The 23,914-nt window shown below is 31.0% G+C and overlaps 2 protein-coding genes across 10 annotated transcripts in view; one reads left to right on the forward strand and one right to left on the reverse strand.

Annotated features, from left to right (window-relative positions):
* Positions 1 to 14,198, reverse strand: part of LOC106069135 (katanin-interacting protein-like) — a 36,341-nt gene extending 22,143 nt beyond the window's left edge. Inside the window, exons 1-16 of one of the 5 annotated variants that reach the window (XM_013228734.2) lie at positions 14,118 to 14,198; positions 12,462 to 12,520; positions 9,772 to 9,842; positions 9,426 to 9,592; positions 8,263 to 8,388; positions 8,052 to 8,095; positions 7,684 to 7,860; positions 7,506 to 7,571; positions 7,210 to 7,239; positions 5,782 to 5,956; positions 4,610 to 4,756; positions 4,333 to 4,487; positions 4,094 to 4,254; positions 3,094 to 3,178; positions 2,313 to 2,519; positions 1,523 to 1,663 (exon numbers count right to left, since the gene is read on the reverse strand). In XM_013228734.2, the coding sequence (XP_013084188.2) occupies positions 1,523 to 1,663; positions 2,313 to 2,519; positions 3,094 to 3,178; positions 4,094 to 4,254; positions 4,333 to 4,487; positions 4,610 to 4,756; positions 5,782 to 5,956; positions 7,210 to 7,239; positions 7,506 to 7,571; positions 7,684 to 7,860; positions 8,052 to 8,095; positions 8,263 to 8,388; positions 9,426 to 9,592; positions 9,772 to 9,842; positions 12,462 to 12,473 (1,764 nt within the window). In that variant the 5' untranslated portion in view covers positions 12,474 to 12,520; positions 14,118 to 14,198. Of the gene's footprint in view, positions 1 to 1,522; positions 1,664 to 2,312; positions 2,520 to 3,093; positions 3,179 to 4,093; positions 4,255 to 4,332; positions 4,488 to 4,609; positions 4,757 to 5,781; positions 5,957 to 7,209; positions 7,240 to 7,505; positions 7,572 to 7,683; positions 7,861 to 8,051; positions 8,096 to 8,262; positions 8,389 to 9,425; positions 9,593 to 9,771; positions 9,843 to 12,461; positions 12,521 to 13,960; positions 13,980 to 14,025 lie in introns of those variants that run through there. The other 4 variants (XM_013228732.2, XM_013228731.2, XM_056019358.1 and 1 more) reach the window with 4 other exon arrangements.
* Positions 14,199 to 14,244: 46 nt separating this feature from the next.
* LOC106069144 (tRNA-splicing endonuclease subunit Sen54-like) lies at positions 14,245 to 23,914 on the forward strand. 5 transcript variants are annotated; one of them, XM_013228747.2, is made up of 11 exons: positions 14,245 to 14,298; positions 15,870 to 16,023; positions 17,823 to 17,987; positions 18,531 to 18,591; positions 19,653 to 19,736; positions 20,091 to 20,239; positions 20,873 to 21,866; positions 22,146 to 22,410; positions 22,510 to 22,570; positions 22,671 to 22,778; positions 23,716 to 23,914. In XM_013228747.2, exons 2-11 carry the CDS (start codon positions 15,986 to 15,988, stop codon positions 23,888 to 23,890), a joined length of 2,100 nt encoding a protein of 699 aa, XP_013084201.2. In that variant the 5' UTR covers positions 14,245 to 14,298; positions 15,870 to 15,985; the 3' UTR covers positions 23,891 to 23,914. The 5 variants fall into 5 exon arrangements, with proteins under 5 accessions (XP_013084201.2, XP_055875338.1, XP_055875340.1 ...); XM_056019363.1 differs by lacking the exon at positions 14,245 to 14,298 and adding an exon at positions 14,327 to 14,676; XM_056019365.1 differs by lacking the exon at positions 14,245 to 14,298 and adding an exon at positions 14,724 to 14,741.

Here is a 23,914-nt window from a genome sequence, read left to right on the forward strand (position 1 = left end):
TTAAGCAAACTTAAATAACAGGGATACAAACATGTATAAGAATAAAATATTATCAATGGACTAATGAAATAATTTTTAATCATTTGCTGTAATTTTTTAAACTTTTAAGTTGAATTAATTTATTTAAATAAGTAATCTAAATAAACTGTAAATATATAACATAATTATTTCACTTCACCAAAAACAAACATTTTGGATAGGTAGGTATTCCATTTTTAACAAATTTAAAGTGATGAGATATGGTTGATACTTTTTAGGTTTGTGTGATGTCATGAGAATGTGTTCCCAACATTGATATAGTGTTGTTTTCTGAATATCTTTTTCAGTTCTTTCTAGCTTAATAAACGATTATATTGTGTTTCTCAGACTTTTATTATAATACCTATTACATTGAACTAGTTGACCAGCGGCGTAGCATGCACTGCTATTTTGCAGTGCCGGCCTTAGGCCACTGCAACTTATGCGACCGCAGTGAGCCCCACACTTACATAGGACCCACCCTAATTCTAGGTGTATAAATTATTAAATTAAAACATTTTATAACTTATAACAGATTTCACGCGGCATCATGTCGATTTACCAAGAGCTCCTGAAAATCTCCCTAAATTGCAAAATATACAAAAAAGTCCTGGAAATATCCGGAAATTATTAAAATCTTTTGAAAACTCATAGAAATCTCCTGAAATATATAGACTAAAATTGTCATTTTGGGGTGTCATTCAATTTGGAAAATGTCAATCCTACACGCCATAAAAAAAAAAACGGCATTATGAAATACTCGTAATTGTGGAATCTGGTGAAAGAAGCTTCTCACGCCTCAAACTAATGAAGGATTACTTGAGGTCAACAATTCTCGTAGATAGATTGAAACACTTGGTAATTCTTGCTATTGAGCGTGATCTATGTAGGAAACAGAATTCTTATGATATACTGTATGACTTTGCTACACGCAAGGCTCGTGTAGCAATTATGTGCGTAGTAAAGAATTAATAAAATGTAAAGATATATTTTCTAATACAAAGTCTTAATTTTCACTTATTATCTGTATCCCTACCCAAACTGGGCCCCACAAAATCCATTTCGCATTGGGCCCCACAATGGTTAAGTCCGGCCCTGCTATTTAGTGACTGGTGAATACAGGGTAGATTACTTGTTCTCTTTCCATGACTTCTTAGTCACAATGGTTAAGACCCGCCTTGCTATTTAGTGACAGGTGAATACCACTTGTTCTAGTCCGCCCGACTTGCAGAAATAAAAGAGTGATCTTATCATTACTTGGTGTTCAAACTCTTGAGCCATGAAGTGAATTATATATAGATTCTCTCTTTCTTCCTCTGACATTACATTAGAAAATGTAAGAGTATATAAAAGGCTCTTCTCCCTACACAAATCCTTTCATTTATTTATATGCTGAGTTGAAGTTAAAGACCATTTTTAGCTTTGCTACCAGAAGAGAAGCTAAGTATATTACCAATATTTTATTTCACAAAGGCATTGTTTCTAACACTTCTAAGCTGCTTACATTAATTTTATTGTTCCAGTTCCAAACTTTGACTGACCCAAGATTAAAATCTTTGCCTGGGTTTGGATTAATTAAAAGTATGGAGAACTCAATAGGGTGACCATCAAAAGGACAGCTCCACATATTTCTTTCTTTGGTTGTCTGCAGAAAGTAAATTAAATACAAAAAGCTCTAGAGAAAAATATCAGTGCTCATTCAAATAGTAATAGAATTTCACGGCAATGTGTCATCTAGCAAACTTATTGATTTACTGGTTAATTGATTTAAAATGTGCAGTATCTTTAAACACTACCTTTGTCTTAAAATAAAATGACTGACACAAACATTTTTTGATGGTAAAAAATAATTAATAGATTTAAACGTATAAGTAATGTTCAAAAGAAATGCTTTGTATTTCCTTCTAAAAACATAGCTAAATTCAAAATTGTTACATATGAGTTCAATATTTAATTTTCTTTAATCTTTTTGTAGAAATTTGGTTAATTATGTATGTTGTACACTAGAAGCAGAAAAACTAGGGGAGTGGGGAAGCTTTTAAAAGGTAATGTAAAGACTGCATAGAATTTCAATCAAATTTATTTTCACAATAAAGTTTCTGTAAATATACAAAATTGAAGCTTTAAGAAATGTAGGCAAATTAATTAAAAAAAAAAAATATTTGTTATTTGATATATTTGATTTGAACAATTTTTTTAAATATCTGATGTAAAAATAAAAGATTTTATTTTTAAAAATTCAAAAAAATTTGGTCTTAGATCTAGATGTTTTGAGCTTTGAGTAATATAATCACCTTGGATTTTCCATTGAACAGGACCTCAATTTTATTGTAATTATCTTTCACTCCATGAACAGAGACATCAGAGGGCTTGATGGGAATCAGACATTTAGACTCATCAAAAAACTGCAACTCTGTAAGACCCACCAGTGAAGAATGACCCCAGTTGGACAAGATTTCTACAGTTACTTCCATGCGTTCTGTCACAGGACCTTTAGAAGACTAAATCAAATCAAGAATTAAAAAATACATAAAATATTAAATATAGAGGCTCAGATTTGATATTTTTCTAATTTTAAGATAATACAGTGTCCTACTCAGAGATGACCCTTTAAAATGTTCATGTACTAAATCAGGCATGTCAAAGTTTTAACAGCTTGAGTCACTTGACTATAGGTAACCATTATGTTCTAAAATGTATAATTTTCTGAATCAAAGGGTATGTATTGTATTAATGACACTGTTGTAGCAGATGTCAAGCCCCCCAGGCTTCCAAATGATGGCAAATTTCTAGCTACGCCACTGTGTTGTAGGTTTAAATCCTTCATGGTTTACTTTATAGTTAGGTGTGAACCACAAGTCAATTGTTTATAAATACTGATCCTCTTTTGTTTACTCTGGGAAAGCTTCAATGTCACAAACCACAATCAATGCAAAATATACATTTTCTAGCTTGGAAATGATGAATCCTTTGAATAGAATTTTGTGCTATAAAATATGCATTTTTTAAAAATGTGTTCTAAAAAAAAAAGGGCACGGGTTTGTTAGATTAAATATAAAAGAAAAGATTGCCTACCCATGAAGAAGTAATACAGTGTGAGTTGACTAAGTGATCTTCTGTATCTATGTGACTTAAAGTATTTAAGAGATGGCGTTGTTGTCTGAGGACAAGATGCAACAGGAAACATTAGCATATTTAAGTATATTATGTTGAGATTAAAGTTTTTCTAACTATTGTAAAATGTATACAATCTTAACTCAGAGAATTCAATGACTAATTGTTTAATTTATAGCAGATCAATATTTGAATCCAAATTTATCTTTCTTTATTCAAATTTTTTGATAAACATTTGAATATCTTTTTTTTAAATAGATGACTCAGACTAATCTTTGTGAATATCCGTTAGGAAGTCAATAAGAGCTTCAAAATATGAAAATACAATCATTCTACTTCTATTATAGTATACAAATTGTACAGAAATGGAACTAACGCCTAAATCAAAAAGTGTTTGAAACTTTTCATTGGTATGTTTGAAGCTCATTTGATTGCATTTGACAATTAGGATTATGAGCATAAAGTCTAAAGAAAGATTTAGCATTAAGTTGTGACTCACAGAGAGACAATCATTTATAGTGAAGCCTTGATTTCATTAAAGACCACCACTAAAATGTGTTTGATGTTTTAAGTATTGATATTTCATTGTTTATTTGTCAGGCACTAGAGAGATATGACTGCTAAACACTCAGAGAAAAAAGTATTTGAAACTTTTCATTGGTATGTTTGAAGCTCATTTGATTGCATTTGACAATTAGGATTATGAGCATAAAGTCTAAAGAAAGATTTAGCATTAAGTTGTGACTCACAGAGAGACAATCATTTATAGTGAAGCCTTGATTTCATTAAAGACCACCACTAAAATGTGTTTGATGTTTTAAGTATTGATATTTCATTGTTTATTTGTCAGGCACTAGAGAGATATGACTGCTAAACACTCAGAGAAAATGGAAATTAATTTAATTGAATGTGTAATATTGTGTAGAGATTCTATTTGATATGACAAAAATTGATAACTTACTTTGGATTCATCTGTAGAACTTTCTTAATAACACAATCAATATTTGGTTCTGATTTATCGGAACTAGAGGCACTTTGGTTTTGAATGGACAACTTATCTTTATCAAGAGATGAACTGGTAGTGGGTAGCGCAGAGATGCTGGATGACTTCTGTGGATGTTTCTGTTTAGTTCAATCAAAAACAATAACAATCAACATTTAATCTTAAGGAATGTACCCATTATGAATCAAGCTGCTCACCTTGGGCTGTGGGAGTGGTCTGCTTTTGGATTTCTCCACCATTTTGTTTTCCTCCTGAAGAGCTCTCACCACAGCAGCTGCTTCATCATGTGGATCTATTTTAGTCTCTGTACTCTTACGACTGGCAGACAATGGACGGTTGGATTTACTTGCATCTAAATAATTTAAGATATGTATTAAACCCACTTTTTTTTTCATTAAATAATGCATTGTTTAGTGCATATATAAATAATTTGATATCAATATCACCAAAAGATGCAATGAAGACATCAGTTACCTGATTTTATTGATAGTTCTCTAGGTGTCAAAGAATTCTGCCCAGATGTAAATGAAGACAACTGTGATGACTTTGGAAATGAAACTGAAGGAGAGATGTCGGACTCTGTCTTTTTCCTGGCTGCAGTTAAATTTGTTGAAGTTTTGCCTGCAATAAAATATAAATAACTGAAAGAAAACAAATACTCTACTTGCTTCCTAGCCAAATAATACACAACAAAATTTCTTATCAAAAAATGAAAATTTTTTTGAACATTATTTTCTAAAAGTGCTCTAAGATATCTATTGGCATGCAAGATGATACTAATAGAGTCAGAAAAGTGGTCTTAAATATTTAGTGTTTTCTAGTTGAACTTCAATACAATAAAAATTAATTGTTAAAAACAAATTTAAAATCAATTAATTAGGTAAACATTTATGCAACTGAGATTATTTATTTTATGGCCTCACACAACATAAAGCAGCGCTATGGCACCCCCGTAATACCGGGTACCGAGTCTCATAGGTGTGACTGGCAACACTATTGCAGACTCCTTGGCCCACCAGAGAGGGCAAATTCCACCAACTGAACAGGCTGTAAGTTTTCATCATGCCCTGGCTATAATTTAAAAAAAAACAGAAATGGAAAAGTGGTTTGAGTGCTGGGACAAGTTCCAAAAAGCCTGTGGAGTCTGGGAGCGCATGAGGCACCCTGACTGCACTTCCCTGTGGTGGAGGCTGTCCAGGCCTGAGCAAGTTATTATAGCACAGTGCAGGATAGTCCACTGTCCTGTTGGCTCATATTTCTCATGGCTATGGCCAAATTTCAATTCACGGTGCCCGTCTGCTGGGAAGAAGAGGAAGCCGTGCCTCATATTCTGTATGACAGGGCTTTTGCAAGAGAGGATTTAAGCCTCTCAAGCCCTCACTCAATTGGAGTTTGATGATGATGATTTATTTAATCTATTTCTAGTTTTTGTTTACAAACAGTTTATTTTAAACATTCCAGAAATGATTTGGCATATTCAATATTGAAATGCAATAATAAAAAAACAGCTAGAAGTCCTTTTCAATTATTTAGTTCCAGCTTAACATCTAACTGTTTAGTGGGCCATTTTCATATATTAGCATTGAGATTTTATGGCATTTGAAAGAAAGAACAATGCTTCAACTGAATTGTAAAAAGAGAGTTACTTTTATTTTGTATGGGCTGAAACTCTAAGACTAATGTATCTCCAGGTTTAAAGAGTTTTGAAGGCTTCATAACCCCATAATTGACTTTTCTGTTGTCATAGTTATCATCATCACTGTAGATCAGTTCTTCAATCTCTTCATCTATTGGAGAGATTCTTTCACCATCAGAATCATTCTGAAAAAAAAAAAATATTTAATGAATCAAATAATATGAATTTAGAAACATGATACATATGTGCACAAAAATAAATCACCAATTCTGTAAAGTTTTATTATTGTAAATTCTCTGTAAAACATTTTTGTTTTGTTTCTGGATATTTTGATTTACCAACAATTAAATTTAATAATATTAATAATATAGGGCAGAAATACCCCCCCCCCCTCCCCCCGATTAGATCTTCAGCACTTATACAAATTAACAATAAAGCAGAAGTAACATCCTCAAAAAGCTAAAAGACATTAGAAATATTTGAAAGATAACAATGATACTATTAATTTCAGATTTAGAAAGTAATTATGTTATCCCTTGTGCAATCTAAGTTTACACTTAGTACCAGAAGCTACAGTAAAGTACAGCACAAAGTTAGCAAGAGATAAAAGACTGAATGGAAATCTTTGTTCACAAAAAATTTTGAAGCCATAAACAATTTAAATATCTATTAGTGCAGTGTTTCCCAAACTGTGTTCTGCGAAACCCTAGTGGTCTACAAGGCCTGAATAGGTGTTCCATAAACTACTGGAATAATAAATTAGTATAGTAAGCCACAACGTGAATTAATCTCACTAAAAAATAAGCAAAGTGTTCTGCTAAATTAAATACTCAGAATGTGTCAAGTATTTTGTTAAGGAAATAGTTTGGGAAACACTGTCTTAGTGCAATCATTGCTTTTTAAGAATCATGTATATGTAGCATGTTTAGTAATATAAAAAAAAAATACATTCTACTGCAAAGGGTCATGCTTTGAGAAACTCTGGAAAAAAAACAACAGGCAATAGGTCTAAATATTTATTCTACATCTCTCTTTTGTCACAACCTGCATAAATGAATGTAAGATTTTTGTTCCAGATGTAATAATTTCTTGACAAGCTGGGACACAAGAATGTTTGTGTGATTGAATGTAATTTAAAATAAAACAAAACTGAAAGATATAACAAACAGGCATTAAAAACAATTAAATAGATTTAATAATTAGATTTAAGAAATCATCATTAACTAATTACTAACAAAAGCACAGGACCAAACTAAAAGCATGTTACAAATATGAGAAGATATTTTAAGATGGTGAAAATGACATGCAGTTGACATTCAAAGATGGTAAGAATGACATGCTGTTAACATTTAAAGATGCTGAGAATTGTTGTGGGTACCCAAGTGTAACTATAGAACTGAGGTAAATACAACAAAGAAATTTAACATCATGCCCTAACCTTAAAACATTTCTCCACTGGATCATCATCCTAAAGAATATTATTAAAAAATAATGAAAAAAAAATTATGTGATGAAGTAATTATCTCTGCAACTAACTCTGTTCTCATTCCCTCACAATACATTCACTGTTACTTATAGTTCTTTCTGTTTTAAAAATCCAATCATCGAAACTAGAGAATAAAAAGATGTTACTCATTTATGTCCATTTATAATCTAAATAACATTTTTTTTCTACACTCTTCAGTTCATGAACTCTAAACACAATAAAATCTACTTAAATATAGAAACACTTACAGAGTCTGAATCCATGGCGATACTTTGTCTTATTGTCTGATTTTTCTGCAAACTTTCTCGCAACTTCTGTAAAGAAGAAAAACAACCGTTTTTGTTACACGCTTTATCAAGATGATTTTTCTTTACATCGTCAAAAATATTGTTTAAAAATAAAAACAAACAAAAACAAACTGTAAACCTTAATGTCCTCCATCTTGATAACTACAGTGTTTTCAGTTTCACTCTCTTCTTTCTTAGCCGCCACCACTCTCTTCAAGAAACTGGTTTTCTGTTTCCTGGGTGTTGTCAATGATGAGGAATTGTTTACACCGCTGTCATCATCATTCAAGTCTAGCGATGACATTTTGCTTTCAAACTGTTATGGATTATTAGGATGAAACTTCTTATATAATAACAGTTATCTTCAGAGCTATGCATATATATATTTATGACAGGTACAATTATAAATGATAATAAGGTATTTAAAAACTTAATATATTTAATTATTTTGTACTGACACAGAAAGGGTTATTGGTTATTTATGAAGAGCATAAAGTGTGATCAAACCTCATCATCTTCAAAATCCTCTTGGTAATGTCCAGTGAGAATCTCTAAGCAATGGAGTAAATAGAAAACTTAGTAAATAACACAAATAATGCATTTATAGGAGCACTAAATGTGTTGTGAAATTTTCATTAGCAAAGATGGCTGCCACAGATTTTCACACAAGAGAACTTAAATAAGTAGAAAAAATGTATAAAAAATATAACTAACTGACCTGGTGGCTTGATTTTGTGTCTCTGGCCATCAGCTGAAGTAAATTCAACTGAAGAGATATTCCAATGACGACGTCTCTCAAGAACTTGTCTAGCAGAATCAGTTTGTTTGGATCTAGTTACCTGATCTATGAGAATATATTGAGTATAAATATTTAAAATTCAAAACTACACTTTGATTATACTTACAATAGTATTCTGATGGAACCCCCCCACCTTTTTTTTTCAGATTTTTCAGCACTTTTAATTATAATGACACTTTTCTTAAGCATCCTCCAATTGATCTACCCCTCCCCCACACATTTTTCTGGATCTACCCCTCCCCACACACTTTTCTGGATCTACCCCTCCCCACACACTTTTTTGATCAAGCATCTTTGGTTAGTTTTACCTTTTTTTAAAATATTCTTCAATCAGTTTCAGGCCTAAAAAAAAGCATTTTCTAAAGGCCTCAATATGGATGCCCTATTTTTGGGGCTATTTCTATTTATGTTTATATATACAGAATGAGGCCTTTAGGGGAAATAAAAAAGTTTAATAGAAAGCTGGTGTTTTTTTCCAAAAATTGTGGTGTTCAAGCTGTAAATCTGCCAAAATAAAGTCTTAGTGAGCACCTAAGAGGTAAAAGGGAAATGTGTACGAAATTTCATGCAAATCCATTGGACAGTTGAGATCTACATAAATCAGCAGTCAGTGGTATTTTTGTGCTTGTAGTGTAAACTTATATGGTTAAATAGAAATAACTGGTTAAGTAAAACTAAATGTTGACATCATAATTAGATTAGTTTAATAAATAAGAAAAACAACCCCTACAAATATGTGGCAAAAAAGAAAAACGTTAGTAGATTTCCCATGTTGTACATTATTTCTCTTGAAAGCATTTTTAAGGCTAGAAAATGAAATTCCTAAAACAATTAAAAAATGTGTCCATGTTATGCAAAAAAAAAACCTGTTTACTACACAATTCTTGCAACAAAAATTTAATAGACTTTTTAGGATTGCACTGAAGTTTATGAAGTTGATAAATAATTCAGTGTGTCACTGTTTAAAATGTATTTAATTTAGCTTTTGTTTTTTCATCTACTGGTCTCATATTTTTACCCTCACATATATATTAAAAAAAAAACATGGGGTCAAATTAGAATTTTGATTTAAGCAAACTAACCAGCTGCATTAGTAGTTTTCCTTCTCTGTAGTTCTCTGTTGGCATCAAACTTGTTCCTCGTATCTTTTCCAGCAGAGAAAGAAGAGTTTAAGTACACTGTGAAGCCTTTCTCTTTCTTTTCCAGTTCTATTTCTTTCCTATCTTTCTGGCGCAACTTTTTAAACAGCCTAGGGATTTCACAAAAGCATGTTTTAAAAACATTACAACTTTTTTTTTTCTAATCCTCTTTATTTTTAATACAATGTTTTATAAAAGAAAAATGCATGTTTATATAGCTTAGCCTTCCTGAACATTTTTTTTTAGTGAAATACTATTAAAACTACATTAACTTATACTTAAAGAGCACCTGTTTCTTTCTTGTAATAAATGCAAATAGTGTTCATACTGGGGAGGAACCTCTTCTTTTGCAACTGGTATCTGTTTAGTATATTAAAATATTGTTTATGCTTGTATTTAATGGAATAATACAAACTGTGGTGAAATATTGTATTAATTAAACAAGAAAAACATAAAAAATACTTTAAAAAAAACAACAAAGCTTATATTAAGTGTATTTGTATCAATCTCTTATCTTATATAATACAGATGTTACTTCAAAAAAGAAGATGATTATGTGCTATGCGTCATGCATTTAGTCATGCATATTAACCAATGACCTAAATTCTGCTAAGGTCACTGGTTTTCCTGGCTAGCTCAGGCAACCCATTCCATGCTCTAATAGCACTTGGGAAGAAGGAGCATTTGTACAAATTTGTCCTGGCATATGGAACAAGGAATGTGCCTTTATCTTTGTGTCTTTGTAAGTATTTTATTACATTTTGTTTTTGTATTTGAAGATTATGGTTCATTGTTTTATGTATAATTGATACTTTACTTTTGAGTCTTCTATCCTGAAGGCTTTCTAAATTTAGTGATTTTACTAAAGGTGTTACTCTAGTCAAATGTGAATATTCATTTGTTATGAATCTCACTACTCTATTTTGTGTCTGTTCCAGTTTCTTAATGTTTTCTTGAGTTGAGGGGGTCTTAAACAGAGGATGCATATTCTATTACTGGCCTAACCAACGTTAAATAACATTTTAGTTTTTATTTATGTTCTTATTTCATTATAGAAATTTCTTTTAATAAACCCTAATGCTTTGTTTGATTTTTTGATAGTTTCATCAATATGGGGATTCCATGACAGTTTTGTATTTATTATAACACCTAAGTATTTTGTGTTTTTAGTCTGTGTTACTGGTTTACCATGAATAAGATAAGATGAATTAATTTGTTTTAGTTTTTTTGTTACTCTTAATAACTGGCATTCTTCTGGGTGGAAAGACATGCTCCAATTTGATTCCCATTTCTGTAATTCATCTAATTCTCTTTGTAAAATTTCTGTATCTTGTGTTGTTTTTATTGTTCTTCTATATATTATGCAATCATCTGCAAATAATCTGACTTTTATTCCTGAACTAATGCAGTTTGGTAAATCTGGTAAATCATTTATGTAAATTAAAAATAGTAAAGGACCTAACACCATTCCTTGAGGTAGACCTGATTTTACTGCTATTGGTGTTGACTTAGAACAATTTATTACTACAATTTGTTCTCTCCCTATCAGACAATCTTTAATCCACTGATGCAATGGAAAATTAATGCCAAAATATTTTTAATTTTTTAAGCAAACTATGGTGGTGAACTTTGTCAAAAGCCTAGGAAAAATCTAGCATCTATTTTCTCACTATTATCTAAACCTTTTGAAAAATCATCAATTAGTCCTATTAGTTGTGTTTCACATGATCTATATTTCCTTAAGCCATGTTGGTATGGAGTAAGGACATTATATTTGTCTAAGTGGTTTATGATGTTGCTAGATATTATGTGTTCTTGGATTTTACATGAGATGCTGGTTAGTGATACTGGTCTGTAGGTAAGATTTTTCTCCTTTTTTAAATAAGGGGTGACATTAGCTTCTTTCCAGTCCTTTGGTACTCTGTCCTGGTTAAGATATGCCTGAAAAAGTATTTTGAACACTGGTGTTAGCTCATTGCTTAGTTCTTTGAGCAATCTAGCTGGAATACAATCAGGTCCAGATGCTTTATTCTGTTTAATGTTTCCTAATAGTTTTTGTATCCCCTTTTCTTGTACTTCTATATCTCCTAAGTTGTCTACTTCATTCAAATTAAGTAATATGTCTTTGTCTCCTGGGGCTGAGAATGCTGATGCAAAGTATTTATTTAGGATGTTAACTTTAGTTTCATTATCATTATGTGTTAAGTTATCTTCTCCTTTTAATGCCTGTTGTATCAATTTCCTTAGACTTAATGTATGACCATAAGTTTTTGTTGTTATCCTAAGATATTATATTGTTTATGTATTCATTCTGCAGCTGTCTTCTTACTTTTTGATCAATAAGTTTTGATCAGTCAAGTGATTAAATTTGTAATAGATCTAGACTAATGATAATATAAGTGTGCAATTAAATTTTTTTTTACTAATTGTTTTTTGTTTAAAGCAATGTCATGATTTAACTTTCTCAATGCAATATGATCATTTGTCTTGACTAGTTTAGTTGTGAAAGGAAGGGAAAAAGAAAGGATTATCTGGGTGAATGCTATTGAGGTCCCTTTTTTAAACACAGACAAAAAAAAAAAAAACTTGCTCACTCATAGCTCAAGCCTCCTCAAGGGGACTAATTCAACGTATACTACCACATCTGTCAAGTACAATTTATTTCCCTTGTTTAAAACCAAACAAACTAATTAATTACCAATAGTTAATTAACTAATTGGCTTTTAAAAATTTTTCTTAATTTTTTTTTTAAATTGATTCTTGATTTGTCAGATACAAGAAATAATTGTGCCAAATTTCAAATTGATCTGAGACTGTGTGTGGGAGAAATAACATTTACCAACTCTTTACCAGACAGACAGAGTGAGTTGCTATAAGCTTGGTAAAAATGTGATCAAACTCAATTATTATTTCACAACAACAGTTGTTATAACTTGGCACTTTCAAAAGACTACTCAACAATAAAGAATATGAGTTTACACTTAGAGGCATTTGGAAGTCTTGATCACCATTGGTCCACTTTCTTCTACCTTTGGAGTCTGAAAACAAAAGAAAAGTGTAACAGTAGAACAGTGAATTTATTATTTATATTTCTATAAATTCAGGACTAGTTAATACATAACCAATTCAAGAGACTTTTTTTTTACTGTATCGGCTTATTCTGTTTATAAATCTTTACCTTCACCTATCCTTTAGTCCAATTAGCCATTAGGGCACCACACATGATCTGTCAATCATCTTACCCCATTTCTCTCTGTCTTTTACTTTAAGTAGAATCTCTTACAGTGACATCTTTCCCTGGTACTGTTCCTTGACGGAAAGTCTTTGCAAACCCAGAGGACTTTGTGAGTTTTAGTTTTTTGACAGGTCATCCTATTAAGAATCACTTCATTTATAAAGTCTTTGTAGGTGATACGTAGGATCTTTCTATAGTTTCTCTAATCCATTGCTAGGATCCTCTTCTCTAGTTATGTCGAGGGCTTTAACTTTATCCTTCCAAATGGTTCTGAGCTTTGAAAGTGCTCTGGACTGTGCAATTCTAACCAATAGTTCATGTTTGGTTCCTATGTCTGAAATGATAGTTTTAAGGTATTTAAAGCAATTTACACTTGTCAGCTTTTCGCCTCCAATACTGATGTCCATTTTAAAGCCCTGTTGGGTATAGGTCACAATGTGTGTTTTTATAGATTTCCATAAGACTTGTCTATGTCAAGTCACCAAGTCAACAAGCTCTTTTTCTTTTTGGCCAATGCTTACAGTGCCTTTGTAAGAGCATCTTCCATTATCCTTTCAAGGAAGATATATTTAAAAAGTGTTAGTGAAAGTAGGCAGCCATATCTTCTCCAACTGTGGTTTTAAACCAACCCCCAATATTATTTTTTAAGAACGATGTACAAGTGGCCTGCTTGTAAAGGTTCTGGATTATTTTAATTATGTTCTTATTAATACTGTACTTTTCCATACATGAATATATCCTGGTAGTATATAACCGCAGCCTGTGGACCTTAGATTTCTTTCTTTACCTTCTAGATCTAATTCTGCACAATTTTAGTGACTATTAGTATTACAGTTTTTATTCATTGTTATACTGATTTGACTTACACCAATCTATAAATCTAGATTCTAATACTACTAGATTATAGATAGTCTAAATTACTCTAAATCAAATTGTAAATTTAAATGATCATGATGAGTGACACTGACACCCAGTGAACTAATATAGATTAGATCTCAATAAATGATAAAAAATGAATATGAATAATAATCCTAATCAATCATATATTTATTTTTTTTCATAATGATTGATAATGTCTTATAATGAATACATTCATTACATTGATTGTCATTGAAACATTCGTTACATTCTGATTCTCGTCCACTCGACTCCGATCGAGTAACTGTAAACCATAATATTAATAATTAGATCTATCTATTACTATTATTTTATCATCTATCACTAATTTATTAAAATTATAAACCTGGAGAAAGCTTTAGCACTTTAGGCTTAGCATTTTGAAATGCAAGCCACGCAAAATGTACTCACGATCCATTTTGTTCAAATTTCGAGATAACCATCCAACATTCTTTTAAATTCGTTAGATCTCTAGATCTAGATCTAAATACTGAAGAGCAAACCTGTGTTGTTAGGTCTTCGTAATCAGACATTCCTTCCAAACATTTCGTACACAAGTTGTTGCGCATGTACACAAAAGAAAATTAAAAAGTTTGATCTAAATCTACACTGACATAGATAGATCTATATACTAGATCTAGACTAGACTAGCTCAATTTTTTTTTTTAAAGGCTAAGCCTAAAGGTTTACACCAATGAACAAAAAATCTAAATTTGCTTATTGATATTTTGTTTCTAAACATTATAGATTCTAGATCTAGTGTAGATTCTAGACCTTAAATAGAGTCTATTTATCTAGATTAAAATTTTTGCGTTATTTAAGAAGATAGCTGAAAACTTTTACTACTTTTAGATTTACTCTTTCTCTGTATCAGTCTAATCAGTGAATACAAATTTTTGTAAAAGATGAAACTTTTTCCGAAGTTTCATCTAATCAAATCCTAGGCTTGAACATTACTAGAATAACTAGATAGACCTACTTCTATATATCTAGATCTATATTCTATATTTAAGTCGATATAGTATCTTCAATCTATAATAACCGAAACACGGGCGAATCTAGGTCTAGAAGTCTAGACTAGTAGAATAGTCAATAGAGTAGAGTCTAGATTCTAGATTTAGATTCAAGTAAATTAACACTTAAGATCTAGAATCAGTCTAGAATCTATGACTATATAACTATATATAGTACTATAGTCTATAGTCGTCACTATAGTCTTAGTATAAGTATTAACTACTCTAACTATAAGTATAATTACTACATCTATATTGTCTATATTAAACTATTAATTCTATTTTTAACTATATTAATTTTATTATAGTATATAACTATATAAACTTAATATTTATAGTATATATCTAGACTCTAGACTATTAGTTATTAGTATTAGATCTACACTGTGACTATACTCAGTATTGATAATTGAGTCAGTATAATATTATTATTATAGATTTTGAAGTAACGTCTGTATTATATAAGATTATTATAGTATATAAACTAGATCTTTATATAGAAATAGACTAGTATAATATAATTATTATAATATAGAGGTCTATAAAGACAATAAAGTATAATATTATATAATTATATTCTAAACTCTAGTCACTGTTTCACTTAACTTGACTTAAGTCAAGTTTATTTATTATTTAAGTTTTAGGGTAGTAATTAATTAGTATTTGACTAAATTGACTAGATTTATAAGTCCTAAGATTAGATTATTATTAGAGACTTAGACTCTGCTGTTAGTCTTGTTAGACTTCTAATTCTAAGAGTATTACTAAGTATAGATCTGGAGATTCTAGATCTAGTATATCTATAATTATAATATTTTTTATAGTTTATTCTATTCTATTGATAGATCTAGATTCTAGAAATGTATATATTAAAATATATTTATACATAATATTTTATTAATTCTATTTATTATAATTATATTATTATTATTAGTAATCCTGTAGATGAGCGTCACAAAATACAGATAATTAGCCACAATAAAATTTAATTCATATAATCTTTGTCAATTATTTCTGTGAAGTTAAGCAATGAGTATAATTCCTAGTCAAGAAGTATCACATGTAAAGCTACACTGTAGAAGAGCTTCTAGATCTATATATATAATATAATTTTCAACACTAAAATCCAATACACTTTTTTGTAAGTTGAGACACATCAGTGGCAATAGATTGGCCTAACTCCTGATAGGCACAAACAAATTACAATTAGAAGATTTTCACCATTTCATCTTGTCATCTTAGGCAGCATGAGTTATTGTCATCTTTGATATATATATTATATTGAAATAACTTTGTCAACTTGCCAAGCCCAGACTGTGTATCTTTGTATGTTACTGTGAAACGTCATCATAATTACAATGTCTTTTTATGACTTGTGTAAAGACTCAGTTTTGAGGTAAGTATTTTGTTAATTTTTTTTTGTTTTGTAAGGTATCTATATAGATCTGATTATGGTATAGATAAGAATTCAGTAAATCTGAAATGGGGAGCCTAGGGAGCTAATGTAAGTTTTAGTTCAATTATTTTGTGGAATAAAAGTACATTGGTACATTGTATCTTTTCATTATATTGTCTTTAAAAAGAATGATACAGAGCTTTGTTTTGTAAGTGTGTTTGTGTTCAAACATTTTCCAAGTAAAGAACAATATTATTTTTTGTCCATTAGATTTGGGATTTATGTTTGTTGTGTAATTAATGTTTGGTCACTCAAGCTATAATGTGTGTGGGATTTAATATTGTCTGAAAACAAAATGAAACAATGATAGAAAATGGTTTATTATTACATTTATGGTGTCATTATGTTCTTTTTATACACCTCACCTTAAATTTATGGGTGGTGGTGGGCTAAAGCATGTCAATATCATGTTCTCAGGTATAAATCTAACCTATTAAAGTTTGTTTAACATGCTTCAGATGTTCTTTCAGAGTTGAAGATTATTACCTATTAGCCCAACCTTCCTACAGGATGGCACTGGGTAGGGTTCGAACCAGGAACCATTGAGACAACAGTCCCTAGCACATATCACACAACTAGGCTGCATCCACAGTTCACAATATGTATTAATAAAGTAGTCAAAATATATTTATCATACTAATAATATAATGAATAAAATATTAATTATAAAAAGTTTTGTTCTATAAATTATCATCAGAACTTCTCACACCAAAACTTTGCATACTGGTAAGAGCATCTTTAATGAGGAAATGTGTCTGCCAAACCACTTAGCTTTCTAGAAATTTGAGACATTATGCTGCATGATGAAGTTTCTTGACCAGGCTCTAACACAGGATTAGATTTTCTAGTTTTTTTTTCATCATTGGAGTAGATGATTCATTAAAGGTGTCTTGGATCCAATGTAATGAACAAACTGTTGGCATCCCAACAAATGTCTGGCTTTTCTAAGGATTCAAAAGTCAAGTCTTTCAATCAGGAAACAACTTATCCCATTTGGTGGATAGTAACATTTTCTAAATCTTAAAAAAATGTTACCATCAGGATTTAAATTCACAATACTTTGGCCCCAACAACCTAATATATATTTCAGTTCAGTCTTCCATTCAGACTTCCATTCAGTCTTCTATTCAGTGCTCTTATTCAGACTGTTTGTAAGACTTGATGAGATAAACTTGTGACATGCAAATCCGGAGGTGCCTTAATTAATAGTTTAAACACTTTAATAAACAATGAAGTATTAAAGTGTTGATATACTTTTATAGAGTTTAATTTTTTTTTAACTCAAACTTGAAATAATAAATGTATGTACAGTAGATATATAAAGCAGATACAGGATACAGTAATAATGATCAATAAAATGAGTAACTATTTACTTTTAAACTAGCGAGTTCTAAGTCTAACTTTCTAGTTCTCTCTCTCATTCCAAGCTACCACACTTCCTTTTATATCTTTTCTTAGAATAAAGAACCATGACAACTCAATACCCTGTTGTATTTTAATTTAACTTATGTTAATTTTATTTCCCTGCTGTAGCCTTGAACTAAGTTTTAATCGGCTTCTTCCTGGCAGCTAAGCGTGATGACACATGACCTAATTTGAGCTAGGTAAAACTGTCCTCATTTTGTGAACAATGAGGTGTCATCAGGGACGTGACCCAGACAAAAAAAGTGGTTAAATTGTTGGCATGAGCTTTATTGATCAGTATATATTTTTTTCTTATTACAATTTTATCTTTACAGTGCAAAGGATCTTTTCAAATATCGTGTCAAGCGTGACAGCACTATCCCTTCTAAAGGTGGACAAAAAGATTTTGAGCCTAATGGCTCCTGGCTTCAGGCCAAATCATTGGAGGCTTTCATGCAAGAGAGATTGGCTATTCTCAGTGAACCTAGGGTTGAAAAACTGTGAGTAGAGCAAATCATTCATCTGTTTATTAATCATTCATACACATGTAAATAAATAACTAATGAGTTTTAAAATTTGAATAGTACATTATTTTAAAAGCAAAGAGATCCACAGAACATGTGACATAAGCAATGCTGTTAAATTATCTATTTTTTTTATTATAGATAATTTATAACATTATAAATTTTGATAAGATCTTGATAATATATTGTTATAACTGCCATGCGCACTGCCATCCAAGTTAGTGCAGAAGGTGCGCACTTCTAGAAACCAGACTAGAAAGGATGTTTACATGAGGAAGAGAATGATTTCTGCCCAAGTCTAGAGCCAAAGTGAAAAGACTGAGCTAGAGATAGATGTTGTTATAATGTATTTTGTGATGTTCTGTGAATAAACATCCCTGCCTCCTTGAGTTGCCTCCCTTAAGTTATTACAATGTTTTATTTATTTCTATATTATTAACCAATTATAATATACAATTAATTTGATGATTAGCGAAATATATGTATTTTAAGTGAGAATGTAAATTTATTTTGTTACAGAAAAAGTTTAGTCCAAGGTGAATGGGATAGTTCCAAATGTCTTGTAAATATTAGCAAACCTGTAAGTAACATTCTTTTTAAAATGAAACCACTTAGTTCTATAAAATTATTATAAAATCATTATAAATATTGTATTTTTCATGTGTTTATTATTTGCTACTTTTATTATTATTTCCACATTTTAATATTTTTTTTAGTTGTGAACTTTTCCTCTATTATAAATGTAAAATACAAGCAAAGATGGGAAAAACTAGTGAAATGATATGTGATAAATCACCAAGAAGCATTTAAAAATTTTTTAATCAAGCCATAAATGCAATTGAAGGATGATCCCGTTACCTCCCACAGTTTGTGAAATTGACTGTAGTGTTAAAACTTTAAATCTAAGTCAAAATAGGGCACCAATGAAGCATTACACATTTCATTGATGGCCATTCAAACTGACAATGTAGACAAAGAACACTACTACTTACAGCAAGACCTAGATCCAGTCCAACAACAACACATTTCTGAAATGTCTATCCACAGACCTGGACAAGTATGAGACAACTAAACCATTAATTTAGAAAAAAAAAACAAAATAAGCAAAACTTAAGATGCCCTAGAAACCAAAGACAGCTATCTAAATACATAGCTCTGATATTCACTGATTAGTCAGATTTCATAATCGCTATGAATGCCGGCCAGGTAGATAGACTTTTTCCCCCTGGTGATATACCTATAGAAATAAGTGCCTCATATTGGTGCTGAAACTCTTAATTTTAGCTAAGTTTTTTTGAGTGCTTCAAATAATCTCTGCTGTGATGATCCATTAGAAATAAATAAAAAAAATGTTTATACTCTTCATCTTAAATTAGTTATTGGTCTGATAGAAGTGGTGGTACCTAAGCTTTATCACATGATTATGCATAGGGCATAATTATCTGCTTATTTGAAGGAATCTCTGTATTTATAAGATAAGAGAGGAATGGAGAAAGACAGTCCACAGATCTTGTGTGGTGCCACAATGGTCCAACTGACTTAAGGGATAGGTGAAGGTGATAAGATATTTTTGGGGGTGGGTGTATTTAATTGTCAGATTTTTACATATTTTGTTCTGGTAATCCTTTCATTATATCTAAGGGAAAGTTCTGGGCTCATATGGGTTTCACAGATGAAAAAAGAAATTGGTTATTTCCAGAGGAAGCTTTATTTCTTATCGAGGCTGTGAGTATTACACTAATTAGTTTGACCATTAAAGTCCATTTTATTAAAATTTGGATATTTAGTAAACATCATTTGATTACAGTTATGTTTTATATTAAAAAACAAATTGAATTATGGCTGTAATAAATAAATTCTCAATTTTACTATATTCTTGTAATGTATATTAAAATAAAAAAACATGCACAAATTTACAAATAATATATGTTAATAGAAAAGATGAACCATCTAGTTCTAGTTTTTATTTTTGTGTGTGTTAATCCTAGTGTACGAGCCTAATTTATTTCTTTTAAATATTAGCAAACATTCATTAGCTTTTTATTAAATACTGTTTAAAAGATTTTATATCATTTGTAGAATGCTCTGGAAGTCTATCATGATGGTGTACCCTTCAGTGTTCAGGAAGCATACTCAAAGTGTTTAGGCTCTGATGTAAGTGTTGAGGAGTATCAAGTCTATTCCTATCTTCAAAGACTGGGATATGTTGTGATCAGACATGAAGAGAAGTAAGGAGCACATTTCTTAAGTATAACCATGTATAATATTGACAATAACAAGTCTGAGAAACACGATGCAAGGCAGAAAAAGATGCTCATAAAATAACACACTATATCAATGTCGTCCACACATTCTCATGACATTTCGCAATCACAAAACGTTTCTATGGTATCACCACACCAAAGAAACAGCTTCTTTTTCAAATTGAATTAATTTTTTAAAAATGTTTTTGGATTCATTATATAACAAGTATTCAAATTAACCAGTATTATACTTCTTACTCAGATGCTTTAAAAAAATTAGTTTTTAGGCTGAGTAACACCTTTAAACAGGTACTAAAAGTAGTTTTTAGAACATTATTTTAACATCAGTACATTGTAACTATTTTGATGCATTTCAAAGTTTATTACTATTGATGCTAAAGATTTATTTTTGTTAGTTACTTGGTTAAGAAAAAGTGATTCATGAACTCCAAATTATTGATGGTAAAGCAGGGTCTAACTCAAGTGAGATTTTTTTCCCCCTGAAAACTTATTCAACGTTTTAATGTGATTTTATTTTCCACTAAGGATAATTTTAAATAATATATTATGGAAAATGAATTATGTATTTATACTTTTTTTTGTTTGTTTTTTATTCAGTCCATCAATAACTCCATACGAGAGAAAAATAAATTTAGATAAATATCTTAAAAAACGACATCGATTGGACAGGAAGAACAAAAGTCAGCAAAAAAAGAGAGCAAGTAAAACATCTACAGCAGTGGAGTGTCAGTCATCTGGCACGTCTGCTCCTGTTACCATTGTGGACCTCAATACCATTGACACAGACATTATTTCCAGCTCTAATGGCATATCTCCTTTGCTTTTGAATGAACCCACAGTCATCAGTGAAAATGTAGACAAAAAGATAGTGTTGAGTCCTGAATTAACAAAATGTTCCAGCAATGGAGATAATCCTAGTTATTTAGAGATCAGGAATGAAGCCAGTCAGGATACTTTAGACAGCAATGTGGATGAAAGAGTCAATGGTACTGAGCATTCTAGTAGTGAAAGGACAGTAGATAGTTTAAAGGCAGTAAAAGATGGAAACTCTATTGTTCAAAGTCATGATTGTGACTTGAAAAATTGCACCACCTTAGTTCCAACTGTTGTAAGCAATGAAAAAATGCCCCACCCAGAAAAACGAAACATTTCTCAGGTTGATTCAATAAATGATGATAGTCAGTCTAAAAGACCTCGCTGTGCTGATGAGGAAACCTCACATTCTAGTAGTACAGAAGAAAAACATGATCAAGATCAATGCTTACATTTTCTTTCTACTGACAGTGTTGGTGTAGCTTGTCGTAAGTTTTATTCAGATACATGGGTTGACTGCCGTGAGAAACTTAAAACAGAGAAAGCGCTGAAATGTTGTTCCACTGATGAAACAGATGACGAGGAAATGCATTGTTCAAAGACTGTTGTACAGACTGAGGGTGTTGAAAATGTATCCAACTCTTCAGTTCTTCCAGACATTGCTAATACAGAAATATTGCACTTAGCACTTCCTGACCAGAAATTTCTACCTCCAAATGTAGAAATCAATGTTGACAGTGGGGAATCAATCTTTGATGTCAGTCAGTATAAAATTAAAGTAAGATATGTTGTTTTTTTTATAACAAAATTACATTTGAACTGTTTTATTGATCATGTTTTTTTTTTTAATCTCTGTTATGTACAATAAGTAAAGAGTGCATTAAATATTTTAAAAATTTATCTAACCTAGAAATGATTTTTTTTTGTGTGTAAATATATTTAAATGAAAAAAAAAGAATAGATTGATTATTTTTAATAGACCTTATTCGATATTTGTAAAAATGTATTTAACAATTACATATTACCTTGTTGAATATTCATATATCTTTTCATTCAGTCTCAAAAAAATAAAAGCAAAAAGAAACTTAAAGAAGAAGAAAGGGATGCACGCAAAAAAAATCTCCAATTCTCTTTTCCCCAATGGATACCAGGCCACTCAGGTGAAGCAGGATGCAGTTCCAAAGTTACATTCTCAAACTGGGCCACTTATAAGAACAAAATTAAACAAGCTGCCAAAGATTACAAGGCCAGTAACCCAGTAGCTCATTATTGGGAAGGGGAGGTCACTCCGTTGGTTCATCCTAGTGATGCCACATCATATGGTGAGACTATTCATTTTTTTTTGAAAATTTAATTTTGTCACTAAAAAAATCACATTTTAAAGAATTATTCATGTTTCTATTATTTATTATTTTCCACAGAGGCAGTCCTAAATCGCCTAAGTATAATTGAAAGTACTGACAACGAAACATTGACTCCTGAGTGAGTTACATACATTACTCTTTGATTTCTTAGTATTGTCTCATGCACATGCCCCCTTGCTACATGTTTTTGAAATATTTTGTTTTTATTTGTTCCATAGTCCAGACTGCATGCTGAGCATTAAAATCTCCTACGATGTCCACCAGCCTGACAGTAAATTTAAGAAGAGCATTCCAGGTGTTCCTCATCACAGAGTCTGTGTCAGCAAGTAAGTCACTCACTCAGTTACAACACATTTTATTTTTCACATGAGCTCCTTATTAGCTTGTCCTCATTTTTTTTTAATCACTTTAGTATGGCTCAACTTTCATGCTTATAGCAAGCTCAGTGTGATATGATCCAATCTTGTTATTGAGCCAGTGGGGCATATTTGGGAAAAGGTTTTTGTGCTGCTCTTGGCTAATCTATCTCTGCTCAAGTCAGGATTCGAACTCGAGCCCCCTTGATAGGTATCTGAGAGGTTTTTACCTCTCAGCCACACATTCCACTGGAAGAGTTGTTTACCTTTGTGTGAATCATTTGAGGCCAACTAGTTGACATTTTTTAAAGTAGTTTTTATGTTTTTCTAGTAAGTTAATTGTTATATTAGTTTTAGAATGTTTGACATTGTTCAGATGTTTCTTCAAGAATCCTATTCATATCCTTTAAGTCATACATTATTTTAAGTTTTTATAACCCTTTCTCATTGTCTTTGTAAACCAAACAAGTGCCTTATAAACAAATCTACTTACATGTTCAGAAAAATGAAACTCTAGGTTTTTGTCCTGTTAGAAATTTGCTTTGGGGACTCACCATTTAAAGATGCATTCACATCTACATTTTCAGATTTTTATGCAAAATTCATAAAACTTATTTATTACTGTATATTAGATACTATATATGTGGAAAAAAAAATCTTCAAAAGGATCGTTACCAGGTCATGCAAAACACAGACAATTGTCGATAAATATTTTTCATTAATTTAATTTGTCTTTGAAAACCATGAGAAAGAATGAGATAACAAGGGAACACTGAATATCTGTTTGTATGGTTAGGGTATAAACAAATATTAAAAACTCAAACTGGGTTTTTGGACAAAAATTTTAGAATTTCTTATTTAATTTTTTTTTATTATTATTACAGTAGACTAAACATTCTGTTTATAGTCATTTGTTGTTTGTATTTGACAGAAGTTCCACTGAACCACCAGGCCTAGCAGAGTTCCAGGAGCTGTGGTCACGTTTTAAAGACAATGTCCCCATTCACTGGGCTGTGGTGGACCATGGGGAGATCTCATTTTATGTCTTTGACAACACACACAAGCTGCAAGTTTGGAAATAGACAAATAAACTATGTATACAGTCA

The sequence above is a fragment of the Biomphalaria glabrata genome, chromosome 2 (assembly GCF_947242115.1).
Source record: "Biomphalaria glabrata chromosome 2, xgBioGlab47.1, whole genome shotgun sequence".
NCBI classification, from domain to species: domain Eukaryota; kingdom Metazoa; phylum Mollusca; class Gastropoda; family Planorbidae; genus Biomphalaria; species Biomphalaria glabrata.